Source organism: Phaethon aethereus, assembly GCF_964289735.1.
Source record: "Phaethon aethereus genome assembly, chromosome: 20".
Taxonomy (NCBI): Eukaryota; Metazoa; Chordata; class Aves; order Phaethontiformes; family Phaethontidae; genus Phaethon; species Phaethon aethereus.
In genome coordinates this window covers 6269468-6297434 of record NC_138596.1, presented here as the reverse complement: position 1 = coordinate 6297434, position 27967 = coordinate 6269468, and the positions used below count along the sequence as shown (strand labels likewise).

Genomic DNA, 27967 nt, shown 5'->3' with positions numbered 1-27967 from the left:
ATAATCTCATATTTGCTCCTTGATGTAAAAGTTCAGATCTCCTGATATTTCTTTCCTTAGTTAGGTATGTTATTACAAGACAGAGACATAATTGGTAATCACTCTTCGTTTCTGGAATGTCAAGTCAGCTATAAATTTTAAAGACAAACCCCCAATCTGGCAAGTGAAATCAGAAAATGTGCTAAATCCTCTCAAATACAATGTAATGATGTGTGAAAAAGAAAGAAGAGTACATTTCCTTCTAAGTATTTCTGCAGTGCAAAATGGGCATACATAAAATCATGCCAGTCAATATAAATAATAGCAACTTACATTTTTATAGCCTTCTATCCCAAAGAATCTCATAGCCTTTACAGAAATTATTGCAGAGAAATATAAAACAAGGATCATTTTACCACTGCTGAAATGCAACCAACTTGCTTAACAATTGTATGTCTATGCTGGGAGCCTGGTCTTCCACAAAGAACTTGCAGACTTGGGCTCTGTATTAGGAACAAAGATTCTCCCTTGGAGTGCAAGACAAAATTTTTTAGCATGTATGAAAGCTTTTATATTACTGAGTACACCAGGGAGTTGAAGGCTGCACAACAACTCAAGCACATATAAGTTTGTACTTGATAGTAAAGTCTGACTGGCATATCAGTGCTTACTCTAAGCAGCAGGCAGAGACACCCCGTCTGGTTTGCTGCATGTAATATTTGACAGCCCTCAGGAATTGCCGAGTCTCCATGACCCTAGAAAGACAGTTTGGCACATATATTAAACAGTCAAATACCTCCCCTCCAACTGTTTATCCATCTCCACTAGTCACAGACCTTCCCAGTCGAGCACTCACATTAGAAATGAATGGTTAGATAATGATGAAAGAATCTTCCACGTGTCCTCAACAGTTGTTGCAGTTTAAACCCTCAGATGAAAATATTTCTGGACTGATAACTGCTTTTGAAGCAGGATGGTGGTTCAGTAACACAGACAGAGAGTGACTAATAGTATGTAGTTGAATAAATCCAGTGATTCTCTTTGGATTTTTTGGGGGGTGGGGAGGAGGGTAAGAGTTCCCATTAGACATAATTGCTAAGCCTGATTTTTATTTTTTCCTACACCAACATTTTTAACCTACCAGAGCACTTGCTTGTAATCTCTGAAGAGCTGGGTGGTCATGTAACACTTGTGCTCATTCCCAGAGACTAGAGACAAAGAGGCAGTCAAAGTATTCCGAAAAATCTTAAGTGAAATTCAAAGTTAATGAAACCCAAGACAGTTCTGAACATGAAACATAAGCTTTTCAGATATGTGGGTGCCTAAGAATGTTTTGTTCATATTTTTCAGGTAAGGTGTACAGTTGTGAATTTTGTAGGGAACTGAACTGATCTCTGCCTTCCAGAATATTAGGGGAAGTTGTTTATTGGAGAATTCTCTTGAAGATACATTCTGCATTGTGAAATTAAGAGTCCCTGCTGAAAGAGGCATTTGACTGGGGGAGTTGCCTGCCCTTCTTGACTTTCATTCAGATTTTATATCTCAGACATTGATGTTGTCCTGTTCTTTGGCTTAGATGGAAGTGGCTGTTAACTACCAATTGATTGTGCCAACAGACACATATATAGATGCTGTTATAAATCCAGCAGTACTGAATTGCAGTTTCTAAAACCAAAAATGTTTAAAAATCAACTTGTCTAGTTGTGCTACTACCACTTCAAGATGTGAATATCCATCTCCTCTTGCCAGAGGAGTTCACAATCCAAAATGGGATCTGAAATGTTTAAAAGTTTTGTTTGAAAACATGTATTGGTATATGCAAATGTTTCTCTTCACTATCTGAAACACCTGCAGGGTGTTACAAGGGCAGATATTTAGATTTCACTGATGCATTCACACCAGTGGATGTTCAAAAGCTAAGCAGGGATACACAATTATTAGTTCTGCAGGACAGTATTAGAGCAAATCCATCCTGCACTGAGGCAATGGAAGACTTCAACCAAGCTTAATGCAGCTACGGTTTCACAGAAAATGTCTGCAAAACAAGATGTTTATTCGGAATCATCTGGTGATTAAATGATTTATGTTGTGGTTGGCTTTGCATTTACATTTGAGGCTGTATTTTACTACATACACTCCTGTGTACTGAAAGCTCTAAACAGAAGCTGCTGGAAAAACTGATCACTTAAAAGAGGTAGTCCTAGGTAGAATAGGTAGAATCACAAATAAAGACACTTTCAAACTGTTATGCTGCAGTATTTATACTGGGAGTTATTCTGGAATAGCTTTGTCAATCAAATTTGTACATAGAAGGCCTTGAAATAATTCACAGGGGAAGTAGCCAGTAGTCCTTGATTTCCGTCAGTGGTGCTCTGTCTGAAGAAAGGCTATAATTTCCTCACAGCTAGGGCAGAAGCTCTAGTGGTAGATAGTCTTTCTAATGAGACACAATAGATATGGATAAAAATTCATTGAAGTTACAGTATTATACATTTATATGAATGCCGAACTGAAGTTTTAGGATAACTAAACAGTAGGGTAGAGCACTGTTGAGGACTAGGACTTTGTTCTTCTGTGGGTGCTCCTGCAAGGAGACTTTCAGATGATCTTCTCCCTCTTCTCCACTCATGGAAAAATTAGGAGGGAGCCAGCTTTTCTGCCAAGAGAATTTGTAAATGTTTGCTTTCCAGGATTTTAACTCTGGCCAATTCGTGAAACTCTTATTTATCATCTCCTCAGTCCTACAGCAGGAAAGCTCTTGCTGAATCCTAAACAAAGTTGAGTAACACTTCAAGATTTGGTCCCTCGGGAATAGCAGTAGAGACTAAAATTTTACACTATGTGTATTCCATCCATTGTCTTGTTACCAAGTGGCAGCTGTTTTTGTGGGAATCATTAAAAACTTCCCTTGTTATGTAAAGCACTATCGATATTTGAACTCTCAGGGGGAGTAACCTCTCAGATTCAAATAAACACATGCAACATTGCTCAGGGAAGAGCGAGTACATTATTTACAATTCTGTAGTTTCAGGTTGGCATTATTCAAACATTTGCAGTGTGTCTCGAGTCTTGTGTAGGAGTATAGTGACAGAAAAGGTGAAATAAAAAAGAGGAAAATATGTAAGGATCTGTCATATACAGTTTTTGCTATAATAATACATTGTACACAGTATTCTTTTCATCTGAGAATGTCAAAGCTCATTAAAAAAATCTAGTTAAATATAAAAGCTCTGTGAGGAAAGTAATTCTTTTATTGGTAGGTTAACTGAATGCCAAGAGTTATTCAGAGTTATTCCTCATTAGAGCTGGAGACAAAACTCAGGAATAGAACTAGTCTCCAACTTCAGCTACATAAAATGCTGCACGAGTTGCCAACAATGAAGATCTGCAAGTGGAATTTGGTTAATTGTGTCGGTCTGTAGGAATGCTTATTATTTTTTGGTATTACAATAGGTTTGAGAGTCCTGAGAGTTCTGTGACCGATTCCTTCATGCAAGGTGCTATGTGAACACAAAGCAAAGAGATAGTTCTGGCTTGGAAAGAACGTAAAGTCTTTCAGGACATAGTTTGACAAACTATTTTTTGGTAGAAGTTCCTGCTTAGGCATTCCCCACCACACATTCCTCCCCTCTTCCCCTTCACACTGTCCCTGAATTGTACCAGTGCAGGTTTTTGTTGTGTAGCCGCATGTTAAATTGAATCAGGAAACTGATTTCAATTAGGAATAGTCCCCCAAAAAACATTTCTTTGTAACTCAGACTAGTACTCTGATCTGGTTCCCTGGTGCAGATGCATGAACAATGTTACAAGAAAGAGGGTCCCATGAAGGCAGGAATGAACAAGGAAGGGGTAAGGAACACATTGCCTAAGTCTTGCTTACTTAGAAGTGTTTGTTAAACTATGCTCTTAACTTAGCCTGACCATGACAAAGTTGCCGTTGTCACTGGTGTGAATAAACAGCAATTATTTTTTGGTTAAGTTTTGTTGAAATTAACACAAGCAAGTGCAATATATCAATAAACAAAATAGCAGATCTGCCATCTCAGGTGATAACTGTAAAAGTTTTCAGAGTAGAATTTGAGATCATTGACAAAAAGTCATCCTTCCCCTTTCAGATTCAAAAATAACGTCTCTCAGAAACACACAAAGGAAATAACCTTTAAACTCCATGTTTGTTTTTGCAGTAGTATGACTGGAAAATAATTTAATCTGCCTTTACAAAGGGGGGGATGTAAAACAAAGTAGAGACCATTTCCCTCCCACCACAGTCGTACATCTATTATCTGACTCACCACTTCTGGGATTCCTTCTGGCAGCACTGGTTTTATTGCACTGAAAATTCAAGCATGTGAGAACATTGCCTATTTTCAGCTTACTCTGTTCACTGTTTCATTCAGGTCAGTATTCCTTCCTTTAGAGGTTTGGAACTAAACATTCAGTGAGTGCTGGATATTGCTGTTCTTAAGCCTTGTGAGAAGGACCAGCACAGTGGAAAGGAAGGGGGGAGGGAGGGAAGGGCGAAATGAAAGGGGAGGAGAGTCCATATCTGAAGAGAGACTCCAGCCTAGAGAAATTTTACTGACATCCATTCAGTATCCAGCAGGGTCTCCTTCAAGGGCTTTTACTGAGATCCAAAGGCCCTTGCAATTCACAGAGGCATTTACATGCAACGTTGCCCTCTGGAGCTAAGGTATAACTCTACTCCTGGGTAATAATAACAAAGAATACTACCAGACTCCTATTGAAATGTCACCCAGGCACTACTGTTGTAGTGAGTAACAAAGAGATGCTAATATAATTAATTATGAAGCCTCAGTACCCTCATTAACACATCTTTAGTGCCTAGATCTTTGAAAATCATCTGTATAAAGTGACTGTCAGAGTTAATTCCGTATAAATTGCCTCCCATCACATCCCAGTGCTGCAGCAAGTTCTCTCAGGCCTTGTTGATGCTAAGAAATCCGAGGGTTTTTTTAGTACTGATGCAGTTATACTGGTGTTATTAAAGGTATAAGCTGTTGCATAAGCAGGAGTTTGTCGGGCTAGAATAGAGCAAAATAAAAATGTCTTTAGTCAACCCAGCTTCCACAATTGGTAGCATAAATAGGAAAAGTTTTAATCAATTAAATGGAAAACTAAGGACAAAAGAAGAACAGGAATGAAAGGTGTTACATAATTTGGCATTAAAATGTTTCCACTCCTTTTTTTAAATTTGAGGATCACAGCCAGTTTATAGCTTTCCCTCCTCCTACTGCCTTTACGACAGCATTTCAGCTCCAGGCCTCATTCCAGTGCATCCTCCCTCCCCACCACTCCCGCTTACAAATATATATTTCAATAGACTTAGGCTACATGGAGTTCCAAAACCAGCATGTAATTGGTGCAATTGTCTTTTACACTTCGCCACAGAGAACCACATTCATGCCTTCTTAAGCTCTGTTTTGTCATGTTTTCAGTCTTTTTTTTTTTTTTTTTAAAGTTAGACTGGCATTGGTACTTGTGTTGGGAACCATACATACAAACTAAAGCAAAAAGTTACCTCAACTGGCTATATTGGTGGTTCATTCTGTTATTTTTGAGTACCAGACTACTATCCTGTCATTCTCCTAAAAGGTAAAGATGCCATCTTAAAGACATGACAAAAAGAAAGTGATCATTACAAATAACTTGGCATTTTCTGCAGCAGTCAAAACACACTGACATATGCAATTTGTCTATACAAGATATTCTGCTTCCATTAATCTTCTATGTGCTTTTGAGAAGATGATAATCTTTCTGCAGTGCATAATTTTGTAAAGTTATCTCTGTGTGTGTTGGTATAATATGCTCCAGGATCCTTTGGGATCCTTGTTATACTTGGGACAACAGACCAATCAAAGTGAGATATTTTTATTTGGCTTTTCAGAAGTGGCTTTCACAATAAGTATAAGATGATTTTGCTGGTCTGGCTAAACTGACAATATGAAGCTCTATAAATGGAGCTGAAATTTATATCAATAAAAGGAGTCCCTGCAAATCTGCCTCTCCTACTGTATTAGTTAACCTCATGGTAGGAACATTATTTTATTCTCCGCTCTTAAATTACATATCCATACCCCAGTAAAGCTATGATGTATTTAGTGATCATTCAGTGTTCATAGAAATAATGTATAAGAAATGAAAGTAGCATGCTTGAAATTAAATAAATATATGGATTTCTGAAGAGCAATTAAGAACTATCATGCAAATTCTGCTTGCTTGCGTGACATAAGTACAAATCTGATGATCCTGAGTGGAATGTAACTACTTTTTTCTGAATGTCATTTTTTGAAACAACACTTCTGCAAAGAATAGCCAATTCTATTCAGATGAGTAATACCTGTCCTCAATGCTTTTTTGAGATAGCCAGCTGCTTTATACATATAAATTAAAATTCCAACAACTGTTTGAGATACTACAGACATAGTATGAGTTGATAGAGTGATGTACAGAACAGATAAATAATTTTTAGACATGCATGGTTACTGAATATGGGATTCATTTAAGGGATCTCAACATTTTCTTCCATGTTGTCAGCACTGCAAAGGGTCAGCTACCTTTTAAAAGTGGCATGCCAGATTGTACTCTTATTTCTGAGGTTAGATGGTGGGCATGCCGGTACAAACTCAGCAGGAACTAGAGGCTGCTCACTCTAAAAGGAGAGAGACACTGCCAATCACCTTGTTGACAGCATCAAGCCTCTGTCCAAGGCAGAGGCTCCCAGCTGCCACCGAGTTCGGAGCACCCCGACAGCCAGGAATTGGGATCCTGAGCCTTTCACAGATGCCTCTTTCGATATGCCACAGCTCTTGGCCCTGTGCCAGCTCTTACTTGCCATTCAAGACCTGCCGGCATGGTGTCTTTTGCCCCTGTGGTGGTAGCTTGCCGACGCCTGCAACAAAGCCAGTCTTCCCTGTGCTCCTTCCCATTTTGGTTACAATTGACTAAAATCTTTGTCGTATTATCAATGTAGGAATGAATACAGGATAGGCAATGCCTATACAGTGCAAGAAATCATACCCATAATATTTAATAAGTTCCCCCCAACTCTTAATTCTACAAAGCATAATAGATCTATGATTTTAATGGAGATGGATTATTTTTATAATGTGTCATATCTCTAGGTGTAACAGAACTTCAGAAATGAGGCAATGTGTTTTCTGCCCACATTGAAAATATGGCTTTCAAAGCAAAAAGGGCACAGCATTTTCAGGGACATTTGGGAGGAGGGACAGGGCAAAGGAGGTCAGAAATTAGAGAAAATGCGTGAGCCCTCTACAAATGGCACTGGAGAAGCAATAGCTGGAGGATTCACACAACTTGAGGTAACACACTGAGTCCACACAAGGACCTGAACCCTCATTAAGCTACTGAGCATCTGGTTGGCTACATGGACGCTGTGTTCGCAAGACTGAACAGTTGTGGTGACCTTTCTTTCCTTCAGGTGTAGTGAATATGTGAATACCTGATGTTTTAAAATCACAAATCTCTAACAAAAAGAGATAAGATGTGTACATTAGCAATGCATCCATGAAATATGTATCAGATATGGCTGAAACACCACTTTGCAATTTAGGAACTTGCGTCCCGTTATCTCTTCTGCCACAAATTCCCATCACGATTTGGCAAGTCATCTAACCTTTACACCTGAAATTTTCCCTGTCAAAAAATGGCACCAGCAGTTCTCTGCCTTGCAGAGCTTTGGCAAGGGTAAAATAAATGCTTGTGGTATATTCCAAGTATGAGATGAGGCGCATAACAGGTAACACTGCAGATAAACAGACTTCAGTCAACTCACTACTTCTTGGTCTTGCATTTGAACCCCAAAATCACCACCTACAGTAGTGCGATAGGGTGCTGCTGTCGCTAAAAACTTTCAGGAACAGGCTACACCAGACTACTGTTGAAACTGAATAGGTGTCGTTTTAAATAACGCTGCAGATGTAAGGGCCTTTCCAGTAATTTTCCTTTTGGGTAGTATCTCAATTATTTTCCTCTAGGGATATTTCCATTTAACACAAACCTCTGAGCCTCAGTGAGACTAATTTCTAGATCAACAGAGCAAGCAGCCTCACTCTAAAGCAAATAACACTCAAGATGTAGTTCAAAGCTAAGCAGTATAGGAGTAACTGAATAGGTATTGTCTGTACCCAAATAACAAGCACAAAAATGCCAGCATAAAGCCAGTTCAAACTCTGTATTGCATACTTGGGTTAATTCAAAGGCCAAGTACAAGTTAAGTACCCAGACCTCATCCAAACCAAATCTGTCATGCTAAGCAATACAGGAGTGCACAGGTTTGAAATGAACAATTAGGGAAACAGAATTAGGTCTTGCTGGTTTTACTAGTCAGGGACACAAGTAGGTGCTGGAGTGACAGTTCTTTGATACAAACCCCTTTTATTGTTTGAAGAGTTTTGTTGTTTGGCTGTGTTACTGTTTTTTGTTTATTTTTTAATAAATGAGAATATGTAAAAAGCTCTGTTCCTCTGAACAGAACTCAGTCAGTAAAAGGCAATGCCTTTGATCCCATTTCAAGCCCCTCACTGGCATTCTAAGCCCCAAGAACTCTTTCTCATGGCCAGACACTCCATTCTTGTTTGAACTCTGCATGTTGTTTTCTTCATCCTTACTTGCATCTGTTTGGGGTGGAGGGAATAGGGGGAAGGTGTAAAAAGGGAAGGCTCAGTTAGGTGTCTCTGTTTTGGCTGTCTGGAGCCTCAACAGAACTCAACTGCTTCATTTATCACAAATAGAGAGCAGCTACTGCACCCACTAGTGGGTGAATTTTTACTGAGATGTAGCTTAGAATATTAGTTTTGCTTCAGGTCATAGAAATCATACCCCTAGTGTGCACGCTTATTGTTATATCTCATTCTTTTTTCCGATACCTTCTCCCCCAGTGCTTCTTCCCACACTGCTTTCTCTTTACCTCAGTCTTCTCTTGTTCTTGTTTGTTTCCTGATGCTGATTTGTTCCATTATGTGAAAGTGAAAACCTATTAATACTTTGTCTCATGAAACACAAAGAAGAGAAAGCACAGATCAGCACTGTAGTAATAGTCACTTCAGAGTCTTAATAGCCTCAGGCTAGTAACAACCCTCCCCCAGTTATCCCTGATTTTACCTTATTTCCAGTGTAGTCTTACTATGTCAGAACAAAAATATCTATATACCAAATACTGCCATGCCAGAAAGAAAAAGCAAGGTATGATTTATTCAAATACTATTGATATATTGAAACCCTAGTAAATCAGAGATGTTAGAATAAAGAAGGATTGAACTGCAATTACTTAGAACAGTCATCTTCTGGAGCTGTTTGCTCCTTTCTCATCCTCAGAGAAGAAAAAGTCCAGATATGCACCATGTTACAGGGAACGTGTATTACATTTGCAGTAACTCTGCATATTACTTGCTGAAAAAAATTGTTGATTTATTTTTGCCCTGTTTCATGTATTCCAATTCCAGTTTTCTTATCTCACTTTGCCATCTCAAGAAACACAAACTTTTCTCCTTAAATTCTCTCTGACAAGTTATTTAAAGTTTTTAAATTGCAGTCTGCACTTAGCATTTTTATTATGACTGTATATAAATTCACACTTGTAATATTTACTCTACTACCAAACAGTAATATTTTTTGGCAGGTCTAATCATACCAATTAAAGGTAATTTAGTGATGACTTAAGAAGATCTATTTATAGATGATAAACCTTAAACATTAAGAATCTCTTAAAAAACACTGTTATTGGGTTCCAATATTTAGTATCAGTTATTCAACATAAAGTAAACTGAGATTTAAAAAATCCCCCTGCTTTCTGCATTTAACTAGTTACAGCAGAAAAACTCATCCAACAATGCTCACTTTACATACTTGTAAATATATTTTCTATTCGAATTCAACAGCCCTATTACATTACTCATTAAGGGACAGATTATCTTGTCACTGTTTTGAATCTTCAAGCTGATCTCTTAAATAATAAGCATTTCTCAGTAAGTGCTGTACTAGGATTTCACCAATAATAGCAGCAGAGCACCGCTTTATGATACAGCGGTCTAGTTCTTGAATGAATACACTCAGGCAGAACACAAAGTATTTCCTCCAGAGAAGGGACTGGAATCCTCCTGTGAAAAAACCAATACATTGTTTCCAATACTCTTAAATCTTTTAAAGCTGCTTTGTAAATGGATGTTTAAAACAAGGTGGAAACAGAAAGGTGAATGAGAAATAAAGATGGTAAAGTAGTCTCAAACCCACAGCTACAGACTCTCTAAATAAGAGTTCTAGAGCTGTGGCTTTTGAGATGTTTCACTTGTGTTAAAATTAGTAGAAAAGGACAGCAGAGTGTACTTTGTCATTAAGTATTGTAATTCACGTCCTGACATTTGACCTGATAAAAAAATAGGCCATACCACAAAAAAGGACATAAATACCGTTCTTGGTCAAGCCAATGGTTCATCTAGTCCATTATTCACTGCCATATGGCAGTGACCAAAAGCGAGGTGCCAGGGGCCTGCCTACAAGAGAAGTGGACTCGCATCCCATCACTAAAATGCAGTCTGCTTCTGCCACTGTTAAGAGCTTCTGTGGGTACCAGCGACGTCCCGCTGCAGGAGATGCCACACTTGAACTCTGGAAATTCAGACTAACTCCTGTGCTAATCAGTGAGATACTACAGGGCTAAAAGCACCATCAGTCCAACCCAAGAACACATTTATGTTCTTAGCTGTAGTATTGCGAAGGTCCACACAAACCAGGGAAAGAATCACAGCAGGTGCACAGTACAGGATTTGAAATCTGGAGGCTTCCGTTCCATTGGGTCTTTTTTCCTTGCTTTTGAAGAAGGTACCACTTAACCTTTTTTTGCTTCAGTTTCACTAGCTGCAAAATGGCTGTAATAGTTCTCTATCATGAGTTTTAGGGAATCTTATTTCACTATTATTTGTGAAGTACCTTAAATTCTTCAGAAGAACGGTTGCACTCGGCTCTGACATAAATGGACTCACATATGCTAAAGCAGCACTATGTCCGTTCTCACGAGCGCCTGCTCTGTATGCTGTCATCTTGATTTTTACGTACAGGCCAAACTCCTTCCCAGCAACAGCAGGAATAACTCCGCTGAAGTTAGTGCATCTGTGCCTGCATATGCCAGCGCTAAATTTAGCCTATGCGTTCGTCATTAAGTTGTTCCAATGGAGTTACAATTAGAAAAAAACAAACCTATAAGCACAGTCATACCTGTTAGGAGTAATTACTTAAGGAGGCTGTGACACCAGTAAATGTTCCTGCAGACACACACAGCACAACCGTTATCCGGCTGTACCCACACCGACAGGCAGATGTTGCATCAGGTTAATTAGAGCTCTCCAGTGCTCCCAGCTCCCAGGAGGAGAGCTGCCCAACGCCAGCAACCCAGCTGGCATGCAGAGCTTGGAGTTAGGTTAAATAGTAATTCACCCACAGAACAAATTACCGTAATTCCCTCATCAAAACCAACGAACATAAAAACCAAGGAAGTCAAAATACACACCAGGCTTTACACACACAGGTTTGAAGTGGACTCCCCTAGCCCATTTCCTGGGCAAGCGTACACCACGTACGCTAACCAAAGCGGCGTACTCAAAACTTCGTTTCTATCATTACGAATAATTCCTCCTCCGGAGGGTGGAGGGCTCCGGAGCAGAGCCCCAGGCCTGTTTCCGAGCTGCACCAAGGCATCTGTCAGCGGGCACGACTGACGCCGGCGGCTCCGGAGCAGCCACAGGGGACGCCACTCGTACCGCTGAGCACTGCGGGATTTTTTGCGCCGCCAGTCGCCGAATACCGGATTTCTCCTCAAACAACTCTTTCTCACAATGCGGCCCTCGCCGCAGGCTCCCACCGCGCTTGGCTTTGTCGCCTCCTCCCTCGCCCTCCCCGCCGCCATCTTAAGTCCTGGCAGCCCCTGCACCCGCCTGCCTGTGCCGCCACTTGTGGCGCGGCGGGTCTCGCAGGGGCCCAGCGCGGGTACGGTCGGGGCGGCTGAAGGGGAAGGAGAAACCTCCGTCGGATCTACGGCATGAACAACGGTGCCGGCCGAGGCACCCACCGGTGCCGGGGCCAGCCCATACCCCCCTCCTACATGGAGCCGCCGCCCGCCTAGCACAGACCCTCGCATGCCCTTCCCCAACATGGCACCCGCCCGGGTCAGTTTACCGCCCGCAGGCCGGCGGCCCCGTCGCTCGGGGAGACGTCATCCCGCAGCGCCTCGCGCGTTTCCATGGGAACCCGTGGAGCAGCCGGTGGGGGAAGATCCTTGGCCCGCGACCCCCGCTCGCCACCATGTTCGCGGACGGGACGGCGCCCGGCGCTGACGCGGAGTCGCTGTGGAGGAGCGCCCGGAGCGCGCGCTGCGAGGCGGTGAGAGACCCTCGGCCTCGCTCTGCCCGCTTATACCGCCGGGAGGGGCCGGCGGGGCCGGGGGCGGCTGTGGCAGCTGCGGCGGCCTGTGCCTTTCCTCCCCTCTGGGCCCACTGAAGGAGCGGCCGTGCCCCGAATTGGCCCCGCTGTGTCCGTCGGTGAGCCACTCCCCACCCCCCGTAGGTCCCGCTGCTCCAGCGCGGTCCGGGACGGAGCCCTTCCCTTCAGGGAGTTTGCATCCCTGCTGATGCCCAGGGTAGAGCTGGCGGCGGGTGGGGCCCGACGTGCCGGTATCTGCCTGCGGGCTCTGCCCCTTTGCAGCATTTTACCATTTTAGGTCCTTTATACGGATTGGCAAAGAAGCACATGTACAGCTGCCACAAAGCTAGTAGTTTGAGAGCTACTAATGCTGTGCTTGTCGTCGTGTTTGGTGTTTGCTGTTTCCTCTGGAGCTCTCTGTCTTTTTGCGTTCTCTGGTCCTCCCCATTCCATCCTGTAGAGCACGTGGCCTGAATTCGACTGACATTCGGGCATCTCTATGTCATATCAGATTGTCTGAAGGTCACAAATACATCACCGACACCCGCACAGTTATGGAGGCACCCTGATTTCAACTGTGAACCAGAGGTGTGCAAATGTGCTTGAATGTCTCTATAAAATGCCAAAAAGGAGAAGATGCTTTGAATGTTTTGTGCAGCACTCTCTTTTTTTTCTGTTTGGATTATAGAGTGTCTGTCTTCTTTTACTAGAGAAGCTGCCAGACTGTGAAAATTTCAACAGCAGAAACTGCAGTACAATCTCATGCTAGCCGAGATGCCGGTGTGCAGACGGATCAAAGTAAAGATGCTGTCCAAGATTTCCAGCAAGAAGTCCAAGTAGATTATGCTAGCCTTCTATCATTCCTTCAGAGAGTGGAGGATGTTGTTATCAACGAGCTGAATAAGAACTGGAAAAGCCATGCCTTTGATGGCTTTGAAGTGAACTGGACCAATCAGAATGAAACAGTACGTTAACAGAATTCAGATCCTTGTCATTACCCAAGTGGAGTTGTTTGCAGTGGCTCTGACTTGTTAGCTCTGTTTCTTACTGCTGTGGTTATTCTTGCCAGATTCTAATAATTGGAAATTACTAGTTGTTTTTTTCTCCAGCTTTCTCCCTTGCTTGTGGCCTGGCCTTACTTGGTAACACTGTTCTTCCTGCTGGTGACCGTTGGAGCAGCTTTGTGAGAAGGAAGCCTGCAGTTGGTGTAGACTTATCTTCACCTTCCAGTAGCCCCTTTAAGAACATGCCAGACTAGCAGTTACCTAGGAACAGCTGCAGTCAGTGATTTGGCAGCTCTTACTATTTAGATTATATTTGATTAGTGTACAGCATTCAAGAGTGGAAGCGATTTGTATCCGTCAGTACATGTTGGTACAGTCGTTTTCAAACCATTGCTTGCAAAGCTTAGCGAGTGCTAGACTCATACGGGGGGGCTGTCATAAATCCTGATGGCACAGCCTTCCAGAGTTGTTGTGCAGCCCCTGCAGTGTTCAGTCTGTGACAGGTAATTATGAGGTGACAGTTGGTTTGGTAGGGTCATGTGTTGTGGGGTTTGGTTTTTTTTTTCCCCCCTATAGAAATTCAACAACTTTTTCACTTACATCTATCTGCTGCTTGGACAGAGGGGAAGCCTACGCTGTAACCATAGGATCATATGCAGGGGCATGCACAGATCTATTTCTCTGTGTTCAGAGATTATTGCTTCAGTGCTTGAATTTGATTTCTTCCAGGTGTTGTGTTTGCATACACTGTCGTACCCAGAGGCTCAGGATCAAAACCTACAGGTTACCAGTGTCTCATGGAATGCAACCGGATCTGTTGTTGCATGTTCGTATGGCCGGTGAGTATCCGAATGCATTGAGAGTGCAGCTGAGGGTGATGTGATGTCTCAGGCTGACCTGAGTTTTAGATATGTTCACTTTCTCTGCAGTAATAAACTAGACATATATATATATTTATATATACACATTTTATGCAAGTTAAATAATTCATATTCAGAGAAACAAAATCTCAGGGCAGTCTTAAATTATGGCTTTTATTTCTTCTGCCTTCTCCCCTGCACTGAAAATGGATACATATACTCTTACTGATTTGTTTCTAGATATATTTTATTTGGAGAGAAAATGTAAAGAGCAGATGCACTTGCAATATATGTGGGTGAGGTTTGGAAGTACGTGCTTATCTTCATTGACGATTGTGTTGTTTTAATGTGGTCTCTTGGCACCCCAGATGAACCTGGCACCCCTGCATGCATGCGCCTGATGCCACGGACATGTGCTAACAAACATCTAAGAGTTTCTGAATTGAGGGCTGGACAAAACTTTCATGTAATCCAATGAATGTCTATAGCAGCCTCTCCTTTCTGTGTCCTACTGCTGCCCTTATTCCTTTTTCCCTCCACTACTTGTTTCCTTTGATTAAAAGCCCCAGCAAAAAGGGGATCCATGAGTGAATGCATCGGGAAGAGCAAAACAGGGCAAACCTGTATGTTACTTCCCCCTTCTGCTCTCCCAGTCTACATCTGTTTTCAGATTAGAGTGTGGTTTCTATGTCTGTGGTTGCCCTTGGTAGAATTCCCTTCCATGAACTCATGCAGTTTCTCTGAATCTATATAAACTTTTAGTAACATCTTTTAATAATATCTACAACATCCTAAAATAAGGAATTTCACAGCTCAACTACACAGTGGATGAAAATTTCTGCTTTTATTTGATCATATCTCTTCCAACAAAAGAATTAAGAGCATCTGATAAAGGCAGTAAAAGTACTGAGCGCTCAAAATCATTGCTTCCTGTCCTGGCCACCGATTGTTCTGTAGATCTCCGTCCTCCACATCATCTCCTTGTAGCAAGACAGGACCTTGGTCAGCGTGGTGCTGGTGACAGAATACATGTAACATTTTGGTAAGCATGCAATGAAAGAAACAGATAAAAAGAACGAAGAAAGACTGGCAGGTGTGTTTTAGCATCCTAGAGAAATAATTCATGAGCCGCTTGTGGCAAATAGGTATGATGGGCTGGATTGAAATCTCTAGAGCTGGGCTGCGTGGCATGATTCACACAGGGTCATCAACACCAAATGGTGAAGAATGTTTTCTGTTCCTGTGGAGGCACCTGAACTTCAAATCATGCTGCTTAGCTCAGGCCAAGCAAGAGTCAGTAAGTCATTTCATCCCCTGTCAGTCCTCCAGGTAAGGTATTTCCTCTGCTGTGTATTCTCAGACCCTGGATCTTTGAGTGCTTGTTTAGAGGAAGCTTGGCTTGCAAGTCGGCCAGTTTGCAAATCAGCAGCAATTTGGTCTCTTTGGATTTTCATTCCTAAATACTCATAGTAAGTTCCTGTATGCACCCTTTAAATTGTTCTCATTAGTTGAATTGTTAGTAGGTCACAGAACAGTGAATCATATCAGAGATTTACTTGCACTTTGTTCTGTAAGCACAGACACATACTGTATATATACTAGCCTGCAGAGAAGTTTCATCACCTCATGATCCTTTCACCTCAGTTTTCCTTGAAGCCACAAAGCAGCACGTTTAAGTGACCGGTGGGGCATACCAGAGCTCTGCTAGAGTTGGATCCTCTGTGGAACAGACAAGGCAAGACATAGCTTTCTCCTCTTCAGGTTGGACGATGGGCACTGGAGCACAGAAAAATCCTACGTCTGTACCTGGAATCTGGACAGAAGAGGGTTGAATCCACAGCGCCCTGACCTAGTGGTGGATGTTCCCAGTTCTGTCATGTGCCTGGCTTTCCACCCCTCCCAGCCTTCACTGATGGCTGGTAGGTTGCTCTTACCTTAGATCCTATCTGAAATGTACCCATATTTCCTTCAGCTTGGATCATTTTTTCTCTCTCAGCTCAGCCTAAGATTTCTCACAGAAGTAATGGTGCTGCAGCTCCTCAACCTGAGGAACTAATTCTCACCAACATCAAGTGCACTGTTGCTTCTTGTCTGGGACTTGCTGTTTTTCAGTGATATCTGCCTTTATATCACCTCCTCAGCGAGAGAGAGATAATAGAAGGAAATTCAGCCCTGGGTATAAGTGGGAAGAGCGTGCTTAATTTGGTAGAGCTATATTCTCTTACACCAGAGCTGACTGTGCCCTATATGTAGCTGCCAGTCCTTTCAAGCTGGTGGGCCTGTTTCCACCATAGCTTCATTTGTGCATTTGTTATGACCTATTAGACCTTAGATGTTTTATCTTTGTCCTTTGAGGTGGCCTGTTCAGTGGGGAGCTGGTAGTATGGGATACCAGCAGAACAGAAGACCCCGTGATCTGGAGGACGGGGATGACAGATGACACTCACACTGATCCAGTCTATCAGGTAACAGAGAACATCTACAGCAGACATGGCCAGGGGGAGGTGAGCGCTGCCATTGCTCTATTTCATGCTCTTAGTTCTTATTCACCCTAACCTGTGCTTTACCTGAAGCTCTCAGGCCACTGTTTCAGCAGTTATTTTCTCTTGTGGTTGGCCATTTTCCCTGGCTACTGAACAGGCATTTGCTGAACTAGACACTTGTGAGTAGAAATAACTTCTCACTGTTCAGGATAAATGAAGAGTAAGCCCATTCCCATGCTGTAACTGATGAAGCCAACAATACTTGTAGTGGTTTCAAAATGTAAACAGCAAAGCATCGTTGATCCTTAGTTGGAAGCTTAAAGCTATATGAAGGATCACAACCTGTCATGCAGTCTGGCTTCCTAGTGGTTTTTGTCCTGGGGTACTGTGACTCTGGGCAATCTGTGTATTTTCTCATCTGAAAGTCAGGAAAATGCTGCTGGTTATAGCTGGGTGAGAGTGCTGTAAATGCCACATCTTGGAAGTGATGGCAGCTGAACCATAGAAAACCGTAATACAGAATTCAGCCCTAAACACCTAAACGTGTTTCTTTCCTAGCATCTATGTCTGTGTGCCAGCTCCCACTAGAGCTGCTTTGGCACCAAGATCACGGGCTGCTGCCTGGCTCTGCTCCCGTGTTGCCTTGGCGGGTCAGGGCACCGCAGGCTGCCAAGCGTGGGCCTGGCAGTCGTGACAGTCCCCCTCGTCATGAGCTTATGGCATTTGGAACAGGTTAACTGGTTACCTGACGCCAAGCACAGAAACCACGCCCGGCTGTTGAGCGTATCGACAGACGGAAAGATCCTGGTGTGGAGAGAGGAGCGAGATGGTCAGCTGGCCTTGGCCGAAGGGTTCGCCATGGTGGCTCAGCAGATCCCTCGCAGCACTCAGCTGAAGAAGGTGAGTTCAGCAGTTCCAAGAGGGCTGATTTGACAAAGACACTCTTAACTTTGGAGCCCATGTGACAGAGCTTACCCACCACCTGAGAAGGACCAGGAAAAGCCCCTTTTGAACATATGCACTAACCCTTGATCCCCATCTCCTTTCCCATACTGTAATCACTCTCCTTGGAAGACTGGCAAAAGCTGAGCTTTTTCCGTGCTCTAAAGAGAAGCTGCTGGGATGGAGTTGAGAACTTGCTTTTAATAACATTCATTCACATGAATCCCCTGGTAGGAGGATACTGCAGAGCTTAAAGGCTGAGCAGTGCTACAAACATGGTAGCTGGTACAAGTTGTGCAGTGAACAGCTCGTTGGGTCCCTGGCAGGCTGGTTCATGCTGTTGTAATAGCATGTGCGTTTCACTGGGGCCTCCAGCTCTCGCAACAGCTTTGTCTCTTTTCCTCCCAGTTCACCTGGGGAGAGGCAGCCGTGGGTGTGACCTCGATTTCTTTTTCACACTTCGATCCCCGTGTGTTCGTTGTTGGCGTGGAAGGCGGCTATTCCCTGAAGTGCTCCACTGCAGCAGAGACGCTGGCTCTCCACCAGACAGGCAGTTCTGTTCCCCTCAGAGCACCAGCAGAGCTCGCCTTCTCCCCACACGGTGGGCCGGTGTACTCCGTGAGCTGCTCACCCTTCCACAGGCAAGTGCCGTGAATTGACACTGGTGCTGCATGTTGGACACAAATTACTGCCCAGCCCTACATGTGCATTTTCAAATAGCCCCCAGGGGGGTGTGTGTGTGTACAAGTTCCAAAAAAAGGGTCGCCTGGCGTTGGGAACTTGATCAAGTAACTTCCCATCGTAGGAGAAACCATGTCCGTTGGCTCTGGTGACACTGCCCACTCGACTATGCTGCCTGTGGGCACAACACGACCAACGCAAAATAGTGTTTGTACTCAGGCCAGCAGAGAACATTAGCACCTTCCCTAGATCATCCTAGATGTTAATATTAAAGAGCAATTTAAAGACAAGGGGTGGAGCTGAAAAAGTTCTTTTTTAGTGCTTAAGTGATCTGCCCATCAGAAATCTTACTAGTAGCTGCTTGAATTTAAATGAGAAGCTCACATCTCTGCCTGCATTTACCCACCATCCACGGAAAAGGCCCCAAGCCATGTTTGTATGAAACATGCTGACAGCCCAGGTTTGCATTTAATTTGCATGAGGCAAACACAACTCTAACAATGCCTGTCTCCAGATCAGCAGTTCTCAGGCATCTCCGGCCCACAACCCACCACCAATACTCAGTGGACAACACGAGCCCTCATTAAACTTAATTGAGGGCAGTAACAAAGCTGTGGCTCTACAGATCACATCCCAGGGTACAGCTTGGAAATCTCTGCTTTAGGAAACACATTCAGACCTTTGCAAGGCAGTAATATTGTCCAAGATTATGCTCCTTTAGTGAGTTTTGTTCTGTATCTTTAGCAATAAAGCCAAAAAAGTTGTTTCTTGCTTCCTCCCTCCCCAAGGAACCTCTTTCTGAGCTGTGGGACTGATGGACAAGTTCACTTGCACTCCATGTTGCAGACCCAACCCCTCATTTCTCTTCAGTTATCAAAGAAATACCTCTTCTGTGTACGCTGGTCTCCAGTTCGACCACTGGTCTTTGCAGCTGCATCTGGTGAAGGCAAGTAACTGCACGTTCCTATTCTCAGACATAAAATCAAGATTGTACTGGGTATTAATTAGTACAAGTCAATTGCATGATTAACGTTTCCCACAAGCACAGAGCAATGACCATTGTTTGTACTGTGCAATTAGTATAACGGAGTCATTAGTAGCAAGACAACTTCAGTCACACTTATTTGTCACTTTTGATGATACCTTTACTTCTGTTGCCACAACCATTCACAGGGATATAACATGGCAAGGTTACTGTGGCTAAAACTTATTTCCAGCTTCCTTGTTTTTTGACATTTACTTCTAGAGCTGGGTTTAAAACAAGAAATTTTTCCCTAGAAAATTGCCCAAACATTTCTGAGTTAAAGAATAGAGATTTCACAGTTTTACAAGCTGGTTTCAGGTTGCTGACAGCAGAATAAATGTGTGCTGTCCTGCAGTGATGTTGGCTATCTGTCACAGCCTAGACACCATCAGAGGGAAGGGGAAACACCTTAAAAAGAACAACTCTTACGTTCCAGAATAAGCAGATACTAATCTGCCGTTAAATACGAAGTCCGTTGCTGTAAAGCTGTAGTAGGTGTTTCTGTTTTTTAGGGGACGTGCACCTGTTCGACTTTGAGAAGAGCTCGCAGAAGCCTGCCCTTTCCATAAAGCAGGCCGCGGGCGAATGCCCCGTGTACTGTTTAGAATTTAACATCAAACAAACTCGGCTCTTGGCAGCAGGGGATGCTACCGGTACAGTCAAAGTCTGGCAGCTGAGTTCTGACTTCACTGAGCAGGGACCCAGGGAAATGAATCATCTGGAGCAGCTGGCAAGCGAGATCATGGACTAAGGCAGCAACGCAACCAGCAGCATGAAGCTTGTTACTACTCTGACTCCAGGAAAACTTGCCCACTCACTTCTTCCACAGTTTTGGCTTGTAAAACACATGTACCGTGACAGCTGGAGTTCATCCACATAACAGTTACATTTGCATTCAGCCATTAAACACAAGATGATGTGGTCCGACCAGTAACTTTTATTGAAGCACACTGCAATATGTTTGTTTTTCCCTAAGAGTTTTAAGCTAAGCAGTTTAAGGTTACATCATAAAGTAACACTGATTATTGTAGAGCACAGAGAGACACATGCAGAGCTACAGTCAGCAAACGTGAGCATGTTCTTTGCATCTTTCAGTACTAGTGTTTTAGATCAATTCACAAAGAGTGAACGTGTAAATTCTATGTAGTCGTAGGCAGAAGGAAGTTCTCTGCCCTTGCCGTCCATGTAGGGCTTCATGTGGGAAATGCAGTAATCGGCTTGTTCCCGGGTCAGGTTCTGAAAGACAAAAACGGCGCGGAGGTGAAGAGGGGCACTCTGAGGCTGCGGATGGGGCATTTACAAGCAGCCCTCCCACTCCCAGGGGCACACAGCTCAGAGCAGAAGCCAGAGCAGCGGAACTGTGCCCGGCGTGGAAATGCACTGGCTGTTCACACTATTTAGTTAAGGGTTGGAAGGTCTGACCCGAGTCTTCCCACCAAAGAGAAGACAGAACAGGTAACTGATAAGAGGAAGCAGTGCAACCTCTTTATTTCTCTGCCAGCTGGTGGGATTCAGACAGGAAAAACTTGCTGTCTTGGCAGGGCAGCGAGAGGGAGGAGACGTTCGTACTGTCTAAGCCCAGATACTCAAGTTTCTCCTTTGAACTGCTGTCTGAGAGAAACACCTCCCTCTAGTCTCACAAATGATTAAAGGAAAGCACGAGTTTCTGAAGACAGACACGGTGAAAGCACCCCCTTCCCAGGCCTTTGAGTAGCTCTTGTTTTACTCAACCTGAGTAGTTCTTTGGCAGCTAAAGCTTTTCCTCCTCCTCTATAAAGCCAAGAAAGCAACTGGGTAGGGCTGTTACCATCATCTCTGTTTGCTGCAGAGGGTAACTACTGTGATGGGAACCTCCAAGCAACTAGTGCTGGTCTTTGTTAATGGTCTATAAAGAAAAAGCCTCCGCCTGTTCCTCCCTGGTGAGCCACAAACCAGTACTCACTTGGTAGAGCTCCTCCTTGGTCACATAGGGCTTCCCCTCTGAGCTGAGGGCACGGAAAGCGCTCTCGATCTCCTCGCTGGATTTCACATTCTCTGTTTCCCTGCTGATCATAAAGGCCATATACTCCTGCAGCGAGACGTGTCCATCCCTGCCAGTGAAACGAACAGTGTGTGAACACCGTGGTCCCTCAATGCCTGAGCACGGTGCTTCCATGCCCTCCCGAGAGGGGCATTAAGTTTTCTGGGAGGAATGAAAGTGTTAAGGCAGGAGACACTGCCAACATCACATCATTTTCTGAAGTGAGTTTCTTTTTCATGGATGTCAGTCGTACCATCATACTCTTTTACATGAATTGTTGTGAAAACAACCATATCCACTCCACAATACAAGTAAGCACAGCTCTTGGCCTGCGAGAGACCCTCCAGCCAACTCCCCAAAGGAGACTGATACAATATTTTGCAATATAAAAACAAAAGGTTCAACCCACGTACCTATTAGGATCTACGGTGTCAAGAATAGACTCAAACTCCGGGTCTGGCTCTCCTTCCTCAACCATAGGCAGGTCATAGCCGAGAGAGCGCAAGCAAGACTTAAATTCCTGGTGATTAAGTCGTCCAGATTTGTCCTTGTCAAAGTGCCTAAAAACAAAAACAAACCCCACATTTTTAAGTATCAAATGTAGAGTACTGAAAGCTATAAAGTGGGCTGAAAACCAGAACAGGTTATAACTAGCCCACTATTCTGGACAAATGACCTTGAATCAATAAATAGATCTGTCTAACATACATAAAAAGTAAGCACAAATTCTTTACTTTGCTTAAAAAGCATCCAAACTGGCTCTATTCCCAGCTGGAATTCACTGGCACTCCCAGTTCCTACACCACTGCTCCCACGAGTGTGTGTGCCTGGGAGAGCCTCCCGCACAGCTGCGCCTGCGCCCAGCCAGCAGCTCTCTGGAGGCTCTTGTCGTCTGGCAGAGATCAAAGCAGCTCAGCACAAAATTGGGCAGACAACAGGTCGGTCAGAGAATCCTGTGAACAGGAGCCATGCACGTGCCAGAAATCTCTCGCAAGCATTCCTCCGGCATGCTTTTCCTGCGACTCACTTGAACATCATGCTGAACTCCTTCAGGGCCTCCTCGGTGACTCCAGTTGTGTTCCTGAAAAGGAAGCAGCAAAGCTCGTGAACAGTTCCTAAACTGCAGAACGCTGCTGGAGTCCATCTGCCCCAAGCCAGAACCTGCATCAGAAGGTGAGGACAAATGAGCAAACAACACATTACGTCACCACAGTCCAGCAGAATAAATCAATTGCTCTAAGATCTTGTCATTGCTAATGGCCAACAGAAGCCATTTCCAAAACTGCTAACTTCATCCCTCGGAAGAGAGCCAGGAGGTGGGGGGATTTACAAGCTCACTACACCCATTCGTCAGAGCACAGGAGAGACTCATTGGCACGGACTGTGCAAGGTTTGTTTTTAGACACAGGCAGGTGTCTCCTATCTTTTACCCCCCACCCAGGTTAGACACGTGGGGTATGCAATACCGAGCTTGAATCTGCTGTTCCAGATTGTGCTGCATTCTCATCCCCAGCTGGTCAAGCTGGTCCCACTGCTGTGCCAGTCCCACGGTGCTGTGTTCTGTGTATTTGTTGTCCAAAATAAGTGCCTCTTCCATGGCTGCTCCAAGGTCCTCAATCTTCTTCAGCTGGCTCCTCATAGCTCGGATCTCCTGGTGCTTGCGCTGTTAGGAGGCAGTGAAAGAGGAGAAAAGTCAAGCAGTGCAAAAAAAACCCTTAAAAAGTTAGAACACAGGCTGGCAGGGGAGGAAGAGTTATACTCTTCTTTTTCCGCTGAGATTATATATACCTATACTGAGATTTGTAAAATAATATTCAAAACAATATTCCTCTTCATGCACACTACTGGAAACCAACAGGGCTTGCACACCAGTTCTCGAGACACCATCCCCCCCCCCCTTATTAGGAAACGTGCTGAAAATACTGTATTGTCTCTGCCCTACCCTGCTCGCTTTAGAAACTACATCCGAGTGTTGTGTAATGGCTTGTGATGCAAGTAGACATCGGATACATAAATAGATAATCCCAAAGATCTCTTCAGTACTCAAAACGTGTAAAATCAATTAAGATTTTGCCATATAATTACATGCATTTCCATTCCCACCCTATGTTCCCAAGTCATCAGCTGGGAAAGGTGCTGTAGCAGTAGGTGAGCATTGCTTACTTTAGTAGCTTCCAACTGTGATTCCAGTGTTCCCGATTCCTCCACCATGCAAGACCTAAACGCAGAATCACAGTGAGAGAAGGCACTTATCCCGTAAAAATGGCAGGTGGGGCTTGAAATTAACAGTCCTTCCTTGAAATTAAAAGTCCTTACAGCAGTGTAATTCTCCTGTGGATATTTAAACACTGTTTTTGTGTTTTGTGTATACTGACTCATCCTATTTCAGACTGACACATGTACATCTTGTTTGATTCTTATTTCTTTATATAGTTAATTTCTAGCCCCATTTGAAAGGCAGCGTGATCAGCAGCCACACTTCATGCCAGATCCAAAGCGCCCACTTTACTGGGCCTAATGGAGTTAGAAACTTAGTGCAGTCCCACCCCGCTCCACCGTGCCCAGCACACACACGCACACACAAACTACAGGTGATTCACTGGAGATGGGCTCTATTTGCCATTAAGGTACAGGAGCTCTACAGAGGTGTGTTATGTGGGGATAAAATGGGGTAAAAAGGCCTTGAAAACTACTGGTTTGGTTTAAAAGTAATCTTAATACGGCATAATCTCCGCAGAAAACAATAGACCTCTCCTACACAGCAGCAGGCGGTGGACAGTTGCCTCTCCTGCCCCACCTCTCCCATCCTGTGCCCAGAGAAACTGAGGCACAGCCATTCCCCACAGTCGGATTTCCGCACCGAGCTGCTTGGCACACTGCAGCCCCCACACCACCACTGTGGCGATGGTCTCCAAGATCTACTTGATATGGACTAGCTATGGACTGCTGCTTTTTTTGCCCCCAAAAAATCCTGAGCAACAGAGCAACAGATTTAAGAATCTCTGTCCTTCCAACACATATGATGAGAGCTCATACTGCACGACCTGTGCATGGACAGCAAGTCTGGGTGCTGTGCAGGTGGGCTGTCCTCTCCTCTGACTCTGTGGTATTTTAAGTTCCTAAAACTTAAGTTGCTGGTATTTAAGTCACTAAAGCTAGGTTCTCATCCCCACTGAAATCTATCCTCCTGCATGCTTTTGAGCTTCTTGAGAAGGGAATTTCAAGTGCTGAATCACTCTGTAGCAATGAAAATGCACCAAACATCTGGGCGTTTGTCACCGCAAGGTTAAGGCTCAGATTCAACGCACGCCTAAAGAGATGAAGCGCACGCCCAGAACCCTGAGCAGGAAGCTGGGAACCAACCATGGAAAGGAAAGAGTCAACAGGGAAACAAACCTCCAAGCATCTCTAAGCCGTGAAAGTTAGTTGGGAGGAAAGCGAGCCTTGGAATTAAAGAGTGCACTTGAAAACCAAAGTGAGGTAGGAAAATAAGAGGAAAAAACCTTCCAGATAGATCATCCCCAACTTCATACTGATAGACACGAATGACACGACGATATGCTATGCTAGTCAAAGAAAAGAAACCAAGTAAATTCCAAAAAGGAAGAAAGAAAAAGAACAGAGGAAAGAACACACTGAAACACGGCCACTGCAGTGGAGCCACACTCCAAGCCAGCACCACCTTGCAGCAAACACAAGCAAATATTTAATGATTAAGAAAATTATTCAAATGGTGGTTGCACATACACAAAAATAATGTTATTATTTTCGTGTAAGTCTCAAAAAATTGAGTCTCACTAAGAGACAAATTGAAGTCTTGCAGTTAAGTCATCTACAGATTCTTTAAAGAAATTCTTCTTCCTAAACTCCAAATTCTTCTTTCTCCCTTCCCCAAAGAAAACCTCCTCCAGGCAGCACAGGGCGCACACAAGCGGCTACAGCACGCTTTGAAGCAAGGTGTACGCATGGCAACTCCGATCTCGAAACTTCGCTGAAGCTCTGCCTTCCCTCTTGCCAAGGAAGGCTCAGCACAGCCAATGCCCCTCTGAGCTAAATCTGCATTTTTCATCTATCCACGCAGCATTAAGGACAAGTTCTGCCTGGCATATCAGCAGTCTTCTGGTAATCTGTTCAACAAAAGAGCTTGGCATGGTGATCTTGAACTCTGACCCTACATCTTTTAGTAAACGGCTCCTTTCTGTTCGCTTACTCTTGGATACCAGAACTAATCTACAACACTACTTTGCAAAGGAGCAGAGAATTCAGCATCCGTTCCAGGAAAATCTGCTCAGTTCCATTAAACTGTACAACAAAAATGGGGCAAATTCTTTTTATCTGGCAGAAACAGCAGAACACAAGACATTGTGATCATTGCAGAGCAAATAAGAAGCACAGTTATCTGCGAAGATTCCACCCTTTTATTATGAAAAGCCTCCTCTCTCTCTGAGAAAGGCCCCTGCCTCCTCTCCAGCACTTTACACAGGGCTGACACACAGGCCTCTGCACCAGGCCCATACACTATTTGTTAGGATTTTACATTATATCTAATTATAAAGCTTCCATTGTGCTGCAGGTTTTTAATACTGAAGGAAATTTAAATGGACAGACACATTCTCAGAGGGTTTGGCAGTCTGAAGACATTTAAAGATCTTATTATTTCCTTTCTGCTTCTTGACAAATGACCAGCTTGCCTCCTTATCAGGAGCTATTCCCATGGACAGTTTTAAAAACTGTTAAGTCCCATGGACTTAAAACTGCCTGCAAACCCAGGCAAGTTTGTGGGTTCATGCTGGAAGGTTTTATTTTCTGCTATCGAGAATATAATCTTTGTGGGGCATGGTTATGCAGCAGATTAAAAAATGGGCAGTTCATATTTGCATACTACAGCTTTTTAAGACACGTAATTTCAGTAAAGCTTCTTCACAGGAATCTTCCTTCCTCCTTACTGAAAACAGTCAGTACTTTGGAGCCTTAATTGTTCTGAGAACAGTTATAACAGAAAAGTTATTTCACTAATCAAGTGTCTGAATGCTGGAAATCTGGGAGTGTCAGCTGTTTTCCAGAGGCAGACTATCCTACATTCTCTCATCTCTCATCAGATTAAGAGCCTTTTCTTGTGCAAGTCCTCAGAGAAAGCAAGAACAAAAGTTAGGATGTCCACGGTATGCCAGTGGCTACCCATTAATAATTTCTTCTGCTTTGATTAGGAAATTGTTATGTTTCTACTAGTTTATACTTAATCTACTCCAAAATCCTGTTTCCTGTGTATGTGCACCTCGGCCACAGATTGCTCTTTTCAAATAAAAGGGGTTTCAGCACAGCTTTCACAAGCAATGTAATGACAGAAGAAAACACACAGACAAAGCAGAACACATCACCAAATTTTTAAAGATATAAAATTCAATACTAACCCATCTAGCAGGTAAGTCCTGTAGAATGTGAAGATCCAAACATCAGGCAGCAGGACAGAGACAAGACAGTAAAAGAGGGACAGAGGTTTGGGTGGGAAGCAAACATCAAAAAAGTTAAAAATTGTACTTGTATTTCAGTATTTCATGAAGACATACAGAACTATTTGTAAACACAGAGACAGAGAATCACAGGATTACATGAAAACAGAACTTACCTCCTCTGAACCACAGCCAGAGTGTGTCAGAATTGGCTAATAGCACTGTCTGAGCACTGTTATCTCTGTTTTCTAGAAACATGCTCTTCAGTTGACTGCAATTCTCGACCTTGAGATTTTTTATTTCTAATGCAATTGTTAAATCTTTACTCCCTCTCCCTAGGCCAGGATATTATTAGACAGCACCCCGGGTAAGTAATTTACAAAGTAGTCTTAAGCTTTTTTAACAGCTTCTTTCTCTATTGAAATTCTAGTGAGATTTCTAATATATAGTACATTAGAAATACAATCAATACAAAAGGAGCATTAACAGACACACCACTGGCACTTCACACAGTCTGCTTCGAGCTATTTGTTCCCCACCCTGCAGCTGTACTGCAGACTAGTTCAGGAATGACTGCAGAAGAGTGAAGCCCTGGATAACTGGAATTACTGCAGGCAAATGAATTCAGAAGCAGAAACATTTTTGAAGTCTGATGTTTCAGGGCTTTCCTCTTCCCTGTGGCTAATGGGGCCTCCCTCAAATCCCTACTGCAGAAAATGAACAAGTCCCGAATAGCTGTTTTTCAGCAGGAGATATTTACAACTTAGACCAAAGAGGTGTAGGATGGATACAAATATTAGCTGAGAAATTCTCTAAGGGCAGCTCCTTGGGAAGACAAACTATACCTGGTCTCCTGAATCCACTGATGGAAAGCATTAGCATGCTGAGCAAATTCCTGGCGCAATTTGTCATTTTCTTCCTGCCTTCGCTGTTCCTTCTGCAGCTCCAATTCACGTTCCTGAGAAATGAACAAAAATAATTTAAAACAGAGAAATAATGTGATTGCCCTTATCCTGTAATAAAAAGCAAAAACGAAGAGCTGCATGCCAGCACAGTTCTGATGCTCAAAAC

General features: G+C 43.4%; 2 protein-coding genes across 2 annotated transcripts in view; one reads left to right on the top strand and one right to left on the bottom strand.

Annotated features, from left to right (window-relative positions):
- Nucleotides 1-12315: 12315 nt before the first annotated feature.
- DYNC2I2 (dynein 2 intermediate chain 2) lies at nucleotides 12316-20177 on the top strand (the record flags this gene model as incomplete). Its single annotated transcript, XM_082008992.1, has 9 exons — nucleotides 12316-12393; nucleotides 13143-13397; nucleotides 14166-14275; nucleotides 16058-16215; nucleotides 16652-16761; nucleotides 17512-17679; nucleotides 18130-18371; nucleotides 19191-19352; nucleotides 19922-20177. 9 exons carry the CDS (start codon nucleotides 12316-12318, stop codon nucleotides 20175-20177), a joined length of 1539 nt encoding a protein of 512 aa, XP_081865118.1.
- Nucleotides 20178-20348: 171 nt separating this feature from the next.
- The window catches only part of SPTAN1 (spectrin alpha, non-erythrocytic 1), a gene marked incomplete at its 5' end in the record, with an annotated part of 49324 nt that continues 41705 nt past the window's right edge, over nucleotides 20349-27967 (bottom strand). Inside the window, 9 exon segments of the mRNA XM_082008797.1 lie at nucleotides 20349-20662; nucleotides 21369-21516; nucleotides 21860-22006; nucleotides 22474-22527; nucleotides 22913-23109; nucleotides 23610-23664; nucleotides 24950-25012; nucleotides 26858-26875; nucleotides 27742-27854. Coding sequence (XP_081864923.1) covers nucleotides 20537-20662; nucleotides 21369-21516; nucleotides 21860-22006; nucleotides 22474-22527; nucleotides 22913-23109; nucleotides 23610-23664; nucleotides 24950-25012; nucleotides 26858-26875; nucleotides 27742-27854 — 921 coding nt within the window. The 3' untranslated portion in view covers nucleotides 20349-20536.